This window comes from Eleutherodactylus coqui, chromosome 5 (assembly GCF_035609145.1).
Source record: "Eleutherodactylus coqui strain aEleCoq1 chromosome 5, aEleCoq1.hap1, whole genome shotgun sequence".
In the NCBI taxonomy this organism is placed as follows: domain Eukaryota; kingdom Metazoa; phylum Chordata; class Amphibia; order Anura; family Eleutherodactylidae; genus Eleutherodactylus; species Eleutherodactylus coqui.
In genome coordinates, this window is record NC_089841.1 from 66,683,871 (window position 1) to 66,698,045 (window position 14,175).

A 14,175-nucleotide genomic window follows, 5' to 3' on the forward strand; every position below is an offset into this window, starting at 1 on the left:
ACTATCGCTGATTAGTGATTTTTCCGCGATCATTGCTCTGTGTAAATGGGACTTAAGGATGACTATGGCCTGATGCTATAAGAGGTGCATTTAAGTTCTAAAGTCTGTTTATTTTCTTCAAAAAGGAAAAAAAAAAAAAACAAAAAAAAAAACACTACTCACCCCAGAATCTGGATTTTAACTTGCCATAATCTCCCTTGACGTACACATTTTCTACATCAACAACATGGCCTTTACGAACGTTTCTTTAGGGGTCCGTTTTGCCCACTGGAAAATCCCTGATACAAGAATGGTACAACCGGAAAACATGTGGCCATCTACGTCTCCATTGCGCCAACTGATTAAATTATCTGACACGTTGGCACGCAGGCAGCCTTGTGATCGGTCAATATTTGTGGCACCCACATGAAGGAGGCCTTCTGCATCGTCAGGCCTTCATAGTGCGCACAGATCAACGGAAATGCCGACTTTGTTCGTAATCTCCTCCACAGTCAATAAGTGGTCCTCCATAACCGCTTGCTCCACTTATGCTGGCGGTTGCGTGGCTGGGGACCCATTAGTACGCTCTCATGTGACATTCGGGTTTCAACAGTCGCACCCAGGAACGCACATTTTTCACATCCATACCTTCAACTAACAATGAACGTCATTCCACCCAAGCCATGAAAATATAAGCTTACACCCTGTTCTTGGAACACGATCACCATTTAAAGTGCTAAAACCGCTTCCGATTCCCGCTGACATCGCATGGGTGCCGGACGACGCTGCCATCTGTCTTACTCATCTCCGAGTCCTCTAAATGGTGTCTAATGTTCATATCTGCTCCTATTCTCGAGAAAAAACAATTAGGAGACCGTAAAACCCAATTGCACTTCGTAAGTACAAAAAATGTGGGGGCACTAAAACCCCCAAATGACCTAGCAGATGCCCGCAGACCCCTCTAGTATCGGCTCCGTCCCGATATACACGGTGCTGGGAGGATGGGTTAGCATAAAAACACAACACACTAAAGTGGTGTTTGGAGATCAGCAGCCTTTCCAGCAGGTAAGATGTTAATAACGGCGCTTATGCGAGCTAATTCCTAAAAACACCTGGCGCCGAGAAGGGCATCTGAATGCTAAAGCCTTTCACAAAGCAATGATTCCTTTATGGAATTCGCATGTCACTTAATGGTGCATTTTATTGCTAACTAAATATTAAGCACAGAGTTAATAGCGTGAGAGATGGCCGGGCCGCACAATCTATGGCGCTTTAGATGCTCAGCCGAACTCCCTAATCTAAATGAGATAATTTCAGCTGCGCCTCTCTGTATCCAACATGGAAGCCCATAACTCAGGGAGCGTATTAAGCAGAGATATCCATCACGGCCGCTACCTCTCGCCACCTGTTCCAGCAAAGCGCGCCCGGAAAGATCAATTATGTGCTAAATATGGGCACGAAAGAGCAACCCGTCTTACTCTCCTGACAGTCCAATATTAGGAATCTAATGTGTTATTTGACATCTTCGCCCGGATCTAGGTCATCGTTATGCTCCCAGGTTCTAGACGCAATCTTTCACAGGACGTTGGTCACAGGAGAACCTGAGAGGACAAATGAGAAACTTTCTTCTGCAACTTGTGCCATTATAAAAAAAAGGTGCCCGCACTGGTCTTGGCGCTACTATACAGAATGCTTCTGAGTACACACCAACGTGCCAAAAGTCATGGGATGGCAGTATGTAAAATGAAGCGGTGTTACCTCAGCTAACGGCCGGGGATCACCCACAGCGGTATAGGTTGTTATCTTGTGAGCGAGGCTAAACGCTGGCCAGCGTGCCCACGGCAAGGCGGCATGAATTACCGGATTCAAGCGATGCGTGATGGCGGGTGCCGAACAGATGGAACATTTAATTTTTGAAGTTGTGTGCGCTATTATGATTCCTCGATCCACAGTGTCATGGGATATGGGACAGAAGATCCACCAGAGTGGCTCTAACTTCACGAAATGGGACACAGCGCCTCACCTGCGCTCATGAGCTAGCCAAGTACACCCTAGGGGACTGGCAATATGTGGCATGGGTCAGTGAGTCACGGTACCAATTGTTTCAAGCTAATGGCAGGGTTTATGAGTGGAGCAGACCCCATAAAGCCATGGAGCCCAGTGGTTAACAAGGCACTGTGTAGGCTGGTGGTGGCTCCATACTGTATGGGGTGTGTTCTCATGGCATGACAGGTGCCCACTATGCTTCCTTGCTTGGTGACCATTTGAAGCCCTTCAAAAACCACCACAAAAATGGGATATTCCAGGAGTATAAAACACCGTGCCATCAGGACCTAGTCCAGAACTTGTTCAAGGAGCATCCTAGAGAGTTCCTACAAATGATCTGGCCTGCACATTCGCTCGACACGAGCCCAACCAAGCATTTATGGGAAGTGCTGTAGAGGTCCATTCGTTCCAGAGATCCTGCACCTACAACCATCACAAACCTGTGGGTGGCTCTCTAGACTTGTTGAAATTGATGCTGCGTCGACTTGCTGCATTTCACTGGGCTAGAGCTGTCCTACAGGATATTAGTTCATGCCCCATGACTTTTGGCATGTCCGTGTACCATTGTAAGGGTGCTTTCACGCGGGCTTGAACTCGCCTACAGGCTGTACAGCCAGCTGCGGTAAATTCTGCACCAAAATCCGCAGGCAGTAGAATTGAAAATGGCTTAAAACTTGCCTGCAATTCCACATCAAAATCCAGAATTAGATTGGCGGCAGACTCTCAGATGCAAGCCGGTACTTGTACGTGGCAAAGTTGCTGCATCCAATCTACTCTAAATCTAGCATGGACCAGGTTTGCACATATGTGGTGATTTGGTTTCATATGTGTTGTGAAACAATTAAAACAAAGATCTGCTGTACTGAACCTTCTCTGTATGGGTACATGTGCCCCCCCCAACCCCACCCCACCCAGGGTGCATGTGCCCCGCCCCCAGGTACATAGTGATATGTTGTATTTGTTTGAAATAGATTCAGACATGCGCTAAATGGTGTCTAATGGAGTATTAGACCACTCGTCATGCAATAAGTGTTCAGGCCTCCCGGTGGATATGTTGATAGGGATAACATGTTCCTAGTCTTGTTCTCGATGTTCGGTCTAGTTACTGTGCCGGCCAGGGAAGATGCTGAACTTCCTGCTCCCGAAACCACGTCTGGGCATACCGAGCGGCATCGATGGCAGCATCATCATCCTGGAAAATTCGCATCTCCGCCAGGAAACAAGGTCGGGACCACTGGGTGGACCGATCGATCAAAATGTCAACATAGCCCTTGGCAGACACTTTCCCTTTTAAGGTGACAATAGGTTCAGCAGAAAACCATGGGATGGCTGCCCGAACCAATGGATCCACCACCATACTTAACTGTGGAAAGCAGACAAGTGGAACGATAGGCTTCTTTTGAAGCTCGACAGGCACAAATGAGTCTTGTGGTGGGAAATAAAGAAGGATTTGTTGGACCAAACCGCGATTCCAGTCACAGCAGACCAGGATTTGTGCTTGCAGCACCATTGTAGACATCTCTGTGCATTCGTTTCTGCAACTAGCGGTTTGAGAATTGCTGCTCTGTTCTGACTAGCAGATTGCTGGAGATGATGGAGCGCGGCCGGCACTTTGGCTGGAGTAGTCTTCCTCTATTAGAGGTCACAATTTGCTTCAACACCCTTCTGTCTGTTATCAAGTTTACCGTTCAGGTCACTATTATGTTTAGCAGATGATGTTTTGCCTTCAGCAGTGGGTGCCGTCAGGATTAGTATCCAGAAGTACGGGATCACACCAAGTCTTGCTCACAGACGCTCCAACTAGACCGCCACCAACAGGGGCGTAGCTAAAGGCTCATGGGCCCGGGTGCAAAAGTTTATCTTGGGGCCCGCAACTTCTCTTAATCCCTTAACGCAGAGGCGTAACTTGAAGCTCCCCGGCCCCAATGCAAAACCTGTAACAGGTCCCCCAGCTATAATGCTTTATTCATAGTACTGGGCTCCCGACATGGAGAAGAGAGGCCTTATGGGCTCCCCAAGGCTCCTGGGCCCAGGTGCAACCACATCCCCTGCATCCTCTATAGTTAAGACAGTGGCCACCAACACTCCACCCTCTCTGAAAGTCTGTAAAGGCAGACATCTTGCACCATCCATATGCAGATGAACTACTGCTGTTTTACTAGATTGGCATAGATAATACATAAAATATGCAATATAAGGCATAATACACAAACAAGGGCGTCGGGGCCCACATGTGTACTACCCTGTTTCCTTGAAAATAAGACATGGCATGATTTTCCAGAATTTTTGAGGATGCAAAATGATTTTTCAGGCTTTTTGAGGATGCTTGAAATATAAGCCCCACTCCAAAATTAAGCCCTGCTAACAGTTAATTAAAAAAAGTCAATTTAAATAGTGTCCAGGCAGCTATACATGTAAAAAAGTTAAAGGGGTTGTCCCGCGGCAGCAAGTGGGTCTATACACTTCTGTATGGCCATAATAATGCACTTTGTAATATACATTGTGCATTAATTATGAGCCATACAGAAGTTATAAAAAGTTTTTTACTTACCTGCTCCGTTGCTAGCGTCCTCGTTCCCATGGAGCCGACTAATTTTCGCCCTCCGATGGCCAAATTAGCCGCGCTTGCGCAGTCCTGGTCTTCTGCTTTTCTGAATGGGGCTCCGTGTAGCTCCGCCCCGTCACGTGCCGATTCCAGCCAATCAGGAGGCTGTAATCGGCAATGGACCGCACAGAAGAGCTGCGGTCCACGGAGACAGAGGATCCCGGCGGCCATCTTCAGCGGTAAGTATTGAAGTCACCGGAGCGCGGGGATTAAGGTAAGCGCTCCGGTAAGCTTTCTGTACGTCCCTGCATCGGGGTTGTCTCGCGCCGAACGGGGGGGGGGGGGGTTGAAAAAAAAAAAAACCCGTTTCGGCGCGGGACAACCCCTTTAAACCTTTTTGAACAAAAACTAATATAAGACACGGTCTTATTTTCAGGGAAACACGGTATTACTCTATTACTAAGGGCTTTAGCCATCCTAGGGACATCCATTATCTTGATATCTTTCTATAGGGGTTTGTTTCGCTCTCCTTTAGGGTACGCCTCACGTAGCAAAAATTGGTTTACAATGAAAAATCTACACCAAAGTTTGAATCAAAACCATTAAAAAAAAATAAAACAACCCAAGTCACAATCCGCATCATTGGTACATGGATATGGATCTGCAACAAATGTCACACCTTCAAATGAAAGGGTGACGTCTGCAGCGGATCCGCACCAAAACCTGGAGCACAAGACATAGGCCATGTTCACACCAACAGTAGTTCTGCAGTAATGCTAACATATAGTCCTAGGCAGAAAGCCAACTCGCTGCCTACATATCAAGGGCGTAAGGAATCCCTGGGAGGTGCAGCCCTCGCCCCGATCACTCACGTACAAATCTGCATAATTTACACAATGAACAGAAGAAAAGCCTCATGTAAAGCGCCATCTCCGTGTGTTCCCAGCGAGGACGGCACAGCCTCGCCGTGTCAGCATTAAAGCAATGTCGCTCTCAGATAAGGACAGCGCACCGGCTAACGGCTGGAGACGCTCGGCTTCCGCAGTGAGAGGGCAACGGCTAATTTATCAGGTGACCCCAGCAGGCAATTAGAGGTAAATATATTCTCAGCGGCAGAGTTCACTGGGATCTTATTAAACCTCCCCTGCACCCGAGTGATAATACAGCGGGGACGAGGAGTCATTAACCGCGCCGCTTCTGATGGCGCCTGCCAGTAAGTGGGACAGAATAATGCCATCACACCCGGTGAAGCGGACTTCAGATTACTACCAACGCTGGTTAGCAGTCACTATTCCACAACCCACACTGCAGCCGTGGCATTCCACGCCAAAACCCGCACAGATACATGTGGATGTCAATGCAGAATTGCCAACAAAACTTGAGATTGCAGGCTTTAGCGCGCCATTTCCTGTATCTGGCGGTCTGTAAGCACCCAGCAATTACATACAACGCCCCTAGCTGGTCACAGATGTTGGACAGCTGGTCCCCTGCTGATGCAGAACTACAGCTCCCAGCATTCTCCATCACCAGCCACAGATTAGAGCGGATCACCAAGTGGTTGTCACAGTAAGCAGGAGGCCAGCGAGTGTCATGTGACTGAAAAAGCTTACAAAGCAGTAATCGTAATGGGGCCTAAACAATGAAATGTCACTCCTCAATGACGTTTGCAACCATTGTACAACAAAATCTAACATAATATGTAAAAAAAATAAAATAAAGATACATCTTGTTATTTGTATGACACCAACTAATTCTGCAGTGCTTTCGAGTGATTTATTTATTACCCCCCACCAAGCTGGGTACTCATTTTACCGACCTTGGAAGGATGGAAGGCTGAGTCAACCTTGAGTCGGCTACCTGAATCATGCGGGAATTGAACTCGCAACCTTCAGGTCGTGAGCGAGAGCTTAGGACTGCATACTCCTGTCTTAACACTCTACGCCACAAACTGTTGCAAATGTCATTGAGGAGTGACGTGTCATTGTTCGGGCCCCATTAGGATGGAGTCTTGTAAGATTATTCGGTCACATGACCCTCACTGCCCTCCTGCTTTCACACGGGTGTGATAATCGCCAAATGAATGGCGACTGAGCACGTTGGAGATCTTTTCCGCCCGCCCACCCGCTCCCATTCAACGAGAACAGGCAGACATTCAAAATTAACAAACGCCTTTTTACAAGTTCCGATTTCGCTTGGTTTTCAGGTAAACTGCGAACCAAGCAACCCCAACAAGTGAGCGATGTGCTGTGATCACCCGCCCTGCTGGGATGGCAGACGCCCGTAATCGTGCTTCTGAGTGTGTGGAACCAGTATGGAGCAAATCCTTCTCCCAGCTGATCATTTGCTACAGCTGTATCCAGTCTAGACTGATCTGGCCTGATGGTTTGCCGGCCGAGTGCGAGTACAGGTGTCAGCGTCTAGTCCAGGCCCGCAGCTGGGAGACGCATTAGGGCTGCGCCAGTTTTCAGACTCTCCACGCCAGGAGGATTCCTGAGAGCCTGACGTGCAGCGAGGAGCCGCAACCTCCCGATTTAGTAAACGCTTGCACCCCCCATACAACAATGCAGGACCATCTTTTCTCAGCACAGAGCTGTGCCGTTTCTGTTCGGTCACCTGGAAATACATATATATTCACAACTTCCCTTCTAAGCTAGGCATTTCTATCCAGTCCGACACCGCCCAATTGGCGCTAACACACTAAGGTTAGAACAGACCGCTACTAGTGACAACTCATGTCACCAAGTAGGGCTCCCACGTGTCACACAATGTAAAGGAATAGCTTTCAGGTCGGTGGTGGCGGCCATACTGCTTGAACCATTAATCCCAAGAAGGCGGCTCTGATTTTGGGATGGGGGGGGGGGGGGTGGGGGGGGGGAATAACAGCAGTCGGACCTGCACCCATCTGAAAGTTATCCCCTAGCTCAGCATAACTCTAATAACAGATGCGTTTCAACCCACAAAGCAACGGATGCTGGCAAAACGGATCCATGACACCTCTACAAACAACCCGATTGTATAGTTGTGTAGGAATACATTTCATACAACTTATAAAAACAGTCAATGACAGAACTGTGTCCAACAATGGAGCGCCTCGCTATATAAGAACTGTGTCCAACAATGGAGCGCCTCGCTATATAAGAACTGTGTCCAACAATGGAGCGCCTCGCTATATAAGAACTGTGTCCAACAATGGAGCGCCTCGCTATATAAGAACTGTGTCCAACAATGGCGCGCCTCGCTATATAAGAACTGTGTCCAACAATGGAGCGCCTCGCTATATAAGAACTGTGTCCAACAATGGAGCGCCTCGCTATATAAGAACTGTGTCCAACAATGGAGCGCCTCGCTGTATAAGAACTGTGTCCAACAATGGAGCGCCTCGCTATATAAGAACTGTGTCCAACAATGGAGCGCCTCGCTATATAAGAACTGTGTCCAACAATGGAGCGCCTCGCTATATAAGAACTGTGTCCAACAATGGAGCGCCTCGCTATATAAGAACTGTGTCCAACAATGGCGCGCCTCGCTATATAAGAACTGTGTCCAACAATGGAGCGCCTCGCTATATAAGAACTGTGTCCAACAATGGAGCGCCTCGCTATATAAGAACTGTGTCCAACAATGGCGCGCCTCGCTATATAAGAACTGTGTCCAACAATGGAGCGCCTCGCTATATAAGAACTGTGTCCAACAATGGAGCGCCTCGCTATATAAGAACTGTGTCCAACAATGGAGCGCCTCGCTGTATAAGAACTGTGTCCAACAATGGAGCGCCTCGCTATATAAGAACTGTGTCCAACAATGGAGCGCCTCGCTATATAAGAACTGTGTCCAACAATGGAGCGCCTCGCTATATAAGAACTGTGTCCAACAATGGAGCGCCTCGCTATATAAGAACTGTGTCCAACAATGGAGCGCCTCGCTATATAAGAACTGTGTCCAACAATGGCGCGCCTCGCTATATAAGAACTGTGTCCAACAATGGAGCGCCTCGCTATATAAGAACTGTGTCCAACAATGGAGCGCCTCGCTATATAAGAACTGTGTCCAACAATGGAGCGCCTCGCTGTATAAGAACTGTGTCCAACAATGGAGCGCCTCGCTATATAAGAACTGTGTCCAACAATGGAGCGCCTCGCTATATAAGAACTGTGTCCAACAATGGAGCGCCTCGCTATATAAGAACTGTGTCCAACAATGGAGCGCCTCGCTATATAAGAACTGTGTCCAACAATGGAGCGCCTCGCTATATAAGAACTGTGTCCAACAATGGAGCGCCTCGCTATAGAAGTTAGACATCTCTTTCTTATATCCATTCACAGATGGTTTATGTGGCTTTAATCACTCAGCACTACAGATGAGGGAACGTGCTCATTTAGAGCAATTACTCGATCGAGCTTCGCTTTTTTTGAGTAACTGCCTAATCGGGCGAAAAGATTCAGGGGGTGCGGGGAGGGGGCGGGGGGGAGGGGGAGAGAGAGCTCCCCCGTTACCCCGTGCTCCACCCCGCCGCCCCCCCCCCTCAAATCTTTTTGCCCGAGTAGGCAGTTACTTAAAAATAGCGATGCTCGATCGATTGTCCTAAACGAGCACGTTAGCACATTTTAAGGCTCCTTTTAGCCATATTCTCTTCTCCTCAAAGTAGTAAACACTTAATTAATGGTGTGTGCCGGGTGCCATCTTTTAGCATATTTTGCTTAGTAAGTCACCCGAATTTCTAGAGTACAAGCTCAAGGCCAGTGGCAGAAGGGCATATTCCGGGCACATTTATGCGTCTGTAATACAGACAAGAGTCCCAGCCTGATCGGCGGGTCAGCTGACCCAAATCTTAGGAACCTATGATGCTTGTAGCTCAGGGCAGGACCCCTGTATATATTACAGATACAGGAGTAAGACCAGAATATGGTCAGCTGTCACTGGCCCAAAGGGTTTGCCAAGATTTGAAGATAATTAACCCCTTCCCGCTCCAGGACGTTCATTACAGCTGACACCCACAGGCAACAGCTGCAATAGGCCGTACGGCCAATTGCGGCTATTAACCTTTTAAATGCCCCAAACGAAGTTCAAGGGTCCAGTATGGCCCCCCGCGGTTAGATCGGGGGAGCCGTGCAGGTGTCATGGCTGTCAGGGGTCTTCTGAAATGCCCCAGGGCTGCCTCAGCAGACTGCCTACCAAGCCATCCCCGTAGGGTGGCTTGATAGGCTGCCTGTCAGAGTGCAATATGACGTAATGCTATAGCATTACGTCCTATGCAAAAGCGATGCAAGTATTGCATATTGTAGTCCCCCAGGGGGGACTTAAAAGTAAAAAAAAAAATAAAAATCTAAGTTATTTTTGGTTATTTTACAATAAAAAAGTAATAAAAGTAATAACATTTTAAAATCACCCCTATATCTTTTGTCATACCTATAATAAAAAAATCTAAAATCATAAAAGAAAAATACATATTTGGTATTGCTGCGTCCGTAAAAGTTTGACCTATCTAAGTAGCGCATTATTTACCCCGCACCATGAACGTCGTCCAAAAAAAAAAAAAAAAAAAACAACGCCAGAAATGCACTTTCAGTTACCCTGTTTCCCAGAAAAAAACGCAATAAAAAGCTATCAAAAAGTCGTATGTATTCTGAATTGGTGCTAACGGAAACTACAGGACATCCGGCAAAAAAGAAGCCATCGCTGAACTACATCGACGGAAAAATAAAAAATCTATTGCGCGCAGAAGATGCAGCAGAAAATAATTGAAAAAATAAAAAATGTCTTTGGGGGAAAAAAAAAAAAGTAGTACGGTAAAAAAACAGAGAAAAAAACAAAAAAACCTAAACAAGTTTAGTATCATAGTAATCGTACCGACCCATAGAATAAAGTTATCATGTCATTTTGTTGCAGTTTGTGCGCCGTAGAAACATGACGCACTAAAAGATGTCGAAATGTCGTTTTTTTTTTTTATTTTACTCCATTTAGAATTGTATGGGACATTAAACAGCATCATTGAAAAATAAAACTCGTCACGCAAAAAACAAGCCCTCATACAGCGACGTCAATGGATAAATAAAGGAGTTACAATTTTTTTAAAGGGGGAAGGAAAAAACAAAAATGGAAAAAAAAAAGGGGGCCGCGTCATTAAGGGGTTAAGCTAATGGGAATCAACATGAAGTAAAAAAGATAAACCATTACTCACCTGTTAAACCCCATCACCACTCTAGTAACACCGCTCGTGTCAGGTATTGCAGATCAACGCCATTGAAGTGAATGAGCACTGAGCTGCTATACCAACACAACCCACGGACAAGGGCCACGCTGTGTTTGGGAGAAAGCAACCATAGGTTTCTAACCCCTATAAGGCGCGTCACCGCCATCACAAAGGCCACAAGAACTGGCAGTGATGGAGCAGCGGGGACTTCAAAAGGTAGAGAATAGATTTTGACCAATTTCTCCCTTTAGCTTAAAGTATAACTAAACTTTTTTTAAACTTCTGATGTGTCAGAAGCCTTGATCAATGGGGGTCAGAGCCCACCAGTAAAATGAACGTGCATAAGCATTCATCTGAACACTGCGTTGGTTTGGCGGTTACCATCACTGCTTGTATAGACGACCTAACGGGCAAAGTGCCCCGCTGAATGCTTCTGTCCCTCTGCTTTAGTGATCGGTGAAGGCCTCAGCACCCAGACCCCCACTGATCAAAGCCTCTGGACAGGTCACTATCACAGAGGAGGTTTAGTTATGCTTTAGAATGCACATTTGTATGGCTGTAAACCTGCACATCTCTCTTTTTAAAGGCAGTGGCTTGGCCGACTGACAGCTGGCCTCTGGCTGTATCTGCCAGGAACCGAGAAACATCAGATCTGGGCAGTTTAACCCCACAATCAATAGCAACTGCAGCATGTAAGCAGATGACAGGGGAACGGAGCACGTTTTGTCGCCCATCGGCACCCCGCAATGAGATCGCAAGATACCAATAGGCTCCCATGGCAGCTGCAGGCCTGACATCGGCTTCCATGTCTGCCATGTAACATCTGGCAGAGTCTAACAGTCTGATAGCATATGTATTGCAGAATGCACTACATAACTAATGCAGTGTACGATCGAAGGACCACATTGTCAAATCCTCTTAAGGGACAAAGAAAAAAAAAAGTTCAATAAAGTTTTGTTTTTTAAAATAAAATTGTTAGAAAAAAAAATATGCATTTTTTTTCATCTACAAAAACCTTTTTTATACAGATCCAATATCAGATTTTTATTTATTTTTTTAAGAGCAGCACATAATAGATATTATTGCCTTCATAATGATCCAAACAATGCACATATTCTGTTACTTAACTCACATAATGAACACCATAAAGTAGCACCGCAAGAATTAGGATCTATTCTTTTGTGTGACTCTCGAAAACGCAATAAAAATCAATCCAAGAGTCAGATGTACCTGAAAATCGTAACAATGAAAACTAAAATTCTTCCCGCAAAAAAGAGGCCCCACGTAGCCCCGATACTCAAAAAATAAAAATGCTATGGGTCTAAGAATGCGATGATGCAGATTCAATGGTTTCTATATAATCTATATAAACTTCGTATCGCAGTAATTGTGCTGATCCAGAGAAGAGAAATTATTAATGGTGAATGCCGTGAAAACAAAATAACAAAATCCCAAAAATGGAGGTTGAATATCTGAGGGGGACTTTTTCCGCTCCCCCCCCCCCCCCCCCAAAAAAAAAAAACTTTAATAAAAAAAAAAAGCCCTACAACACATGATATGTATCCTAGAGTGGTTTCATTACAAAAAATACAAACGTCCCACAAAAAACAAGCCCTCACTCATATAGCTATGTGAACGACTTAGGCCGCCTGCAGACGGGCGGAAATTTATACAAGAGCAATAATTGGTTCAGCGAATGGACACACAGTGCGACGGATGTCTTCTGGCTGCCCGCCTCCACTCACAGTAAACAGGCAGCCGTTCATAGATGAATGACCACCTCTTTACTTAGGCCGATCGTCGTCTGATCCTCATGCCTGCATTCAATGAATGAACCCATTTCGTTTGTCATTCAGTCGCTGGCAGAATTTACACTGAACGTTTATCGTTCCTTTTTGGACGATCCAGCGAGAAACTGAATGATCGTTCCGTGTAAAAGAGCCCACAGCCCTAAACCTACATGGACCCCTGCAATCTATTGATTTCCAGTTCTTTGGTGGGATTCCCCTTTAAATCAGCCGGTCTGAGCAGCCATTATCTGGCATTCGCATCTTTCTAGCTGACATATTTAGCGGGTGGAGAATGTTGCGGCTCTTCAGATTCTCATTAAACCTAAGCCTGATTCCAATCTTAAGGTAAGTAGAAGCCCTCTTGACTGCGGAGCGCTTGTATCCCCCATTTCCTGTGTAATCACGCTATCTCCATCTGATATGCCTGTGCTTGTGGAGCCTCGTTCCCTGGAAAGCTGCGGAGAGTCTCGCTAAGCGTTGAGATCAGGCGGTAGAGGGGCGGCTCACCTTGCAAGCTCTTTGATTAGATTTGCAATTCGTCTCTTGTCTTCTGGGCACAAATCCTTCAAAGACGCACTTCTTATCCCTGCTTCTGGCTGAACCACCTGGAGAGAGAGGAAGCGAGAGGACACTTAGCGAGGATGCGGGTCACCTGAACGAGGGCGCAGACGCGGGACGGCGGAGGTAATCCTTTACTATACAATTACCGGGAGAGGCGGCTCAAGGAGCCTGAAAGGCAGCTCTAAGATTAGCGTAAGACGAGGCGACTGGCGCTGCAGAACGAGACGCCGTGGAATTTACAGACACTTCTAAGATGATCACCACGGTCACTTTTCTTTTTCCAAGACAGTCAGTCAAAGTTAAAATATACTTGAGTACGCCCAACCATGACGCATTACCCGTAGCGGATTATATAGTCGACGCGCTGCAATCCACATGCTCTATTTGTCCATTTATCTCCTCATTAAAGGGATGAAACATGCGGTGAAAATCCACCCAGCGGGTCAGTTCACTTTTTCCGCAGAGAATGGATTAAAAGGGGTTTTGCAGGGAGATACTAGTGATGACCTATAGTCAGAATGGCTCATCAATAGTGGATGGGCCGGAGTCCGCCGCTAAGCACCCCAGCTGATCGGGAACCAGCACCATTACAGTGAGGGGTACGAAGCAGAAGCTGCTGCTCCGACCGGTGTAGTGGCTGGTGCTGGCAATTGCAGGTGCAGCTCTCATTAACCCCTTTAGGACCAAGTAAAGTAAATATACGATACTTGGTCCTGGGCTTTAAACCTCGCTGATAGCAGATGTACAGTGCAGATTAAAGCCTCTGTTCCTGCAATCTAGTAGAAGCAGGAAACCTACACATTCATTACATATTTGCGCACCATTTAAATAGACCCATTTGTGTTTTTTGCATGTGCACTTGGCGTATTTGCACAACCGAAATGAGCTTGCTTTACACCCATGTGAACGAACCGTAATAGTGACCATCATAGTGGCCCCAATAGTAAAGTGTCCCTTATATGGGCAGTACCAGTAGTAATAGTGCCCCCTATAGTATTCCCAGTAGTAATAGCAACCCTTCCTATTGGCCCCTGCCAGGCAGCCCACTCACCCAGCCTGCAGCT

General features: G+C 46.5%; 1 protein-coding gene across 1 annotated transcript in view; it reads right to left on the bottom strand.

Annotated features, from left to right (window-relative positions):
- The window catches only part of KIAA1328 (KIAA1328 ortholog), a 134,787-nt gene that overhangs the window by 110,841 nt on the left and 9,771 nt on the right, over positions 1–14,175 (bottom strand). The window contains exon 4 of the mRNA XM_066602634.1: positions 13,058–13,155. Coding sequence (XP_066458731.1) covers positions 13,058–13,155 — 98 coding nt within the window. The remainder of the gene's footprint in view (positions 1–13,057; positions 13,156–14,175) is intronic.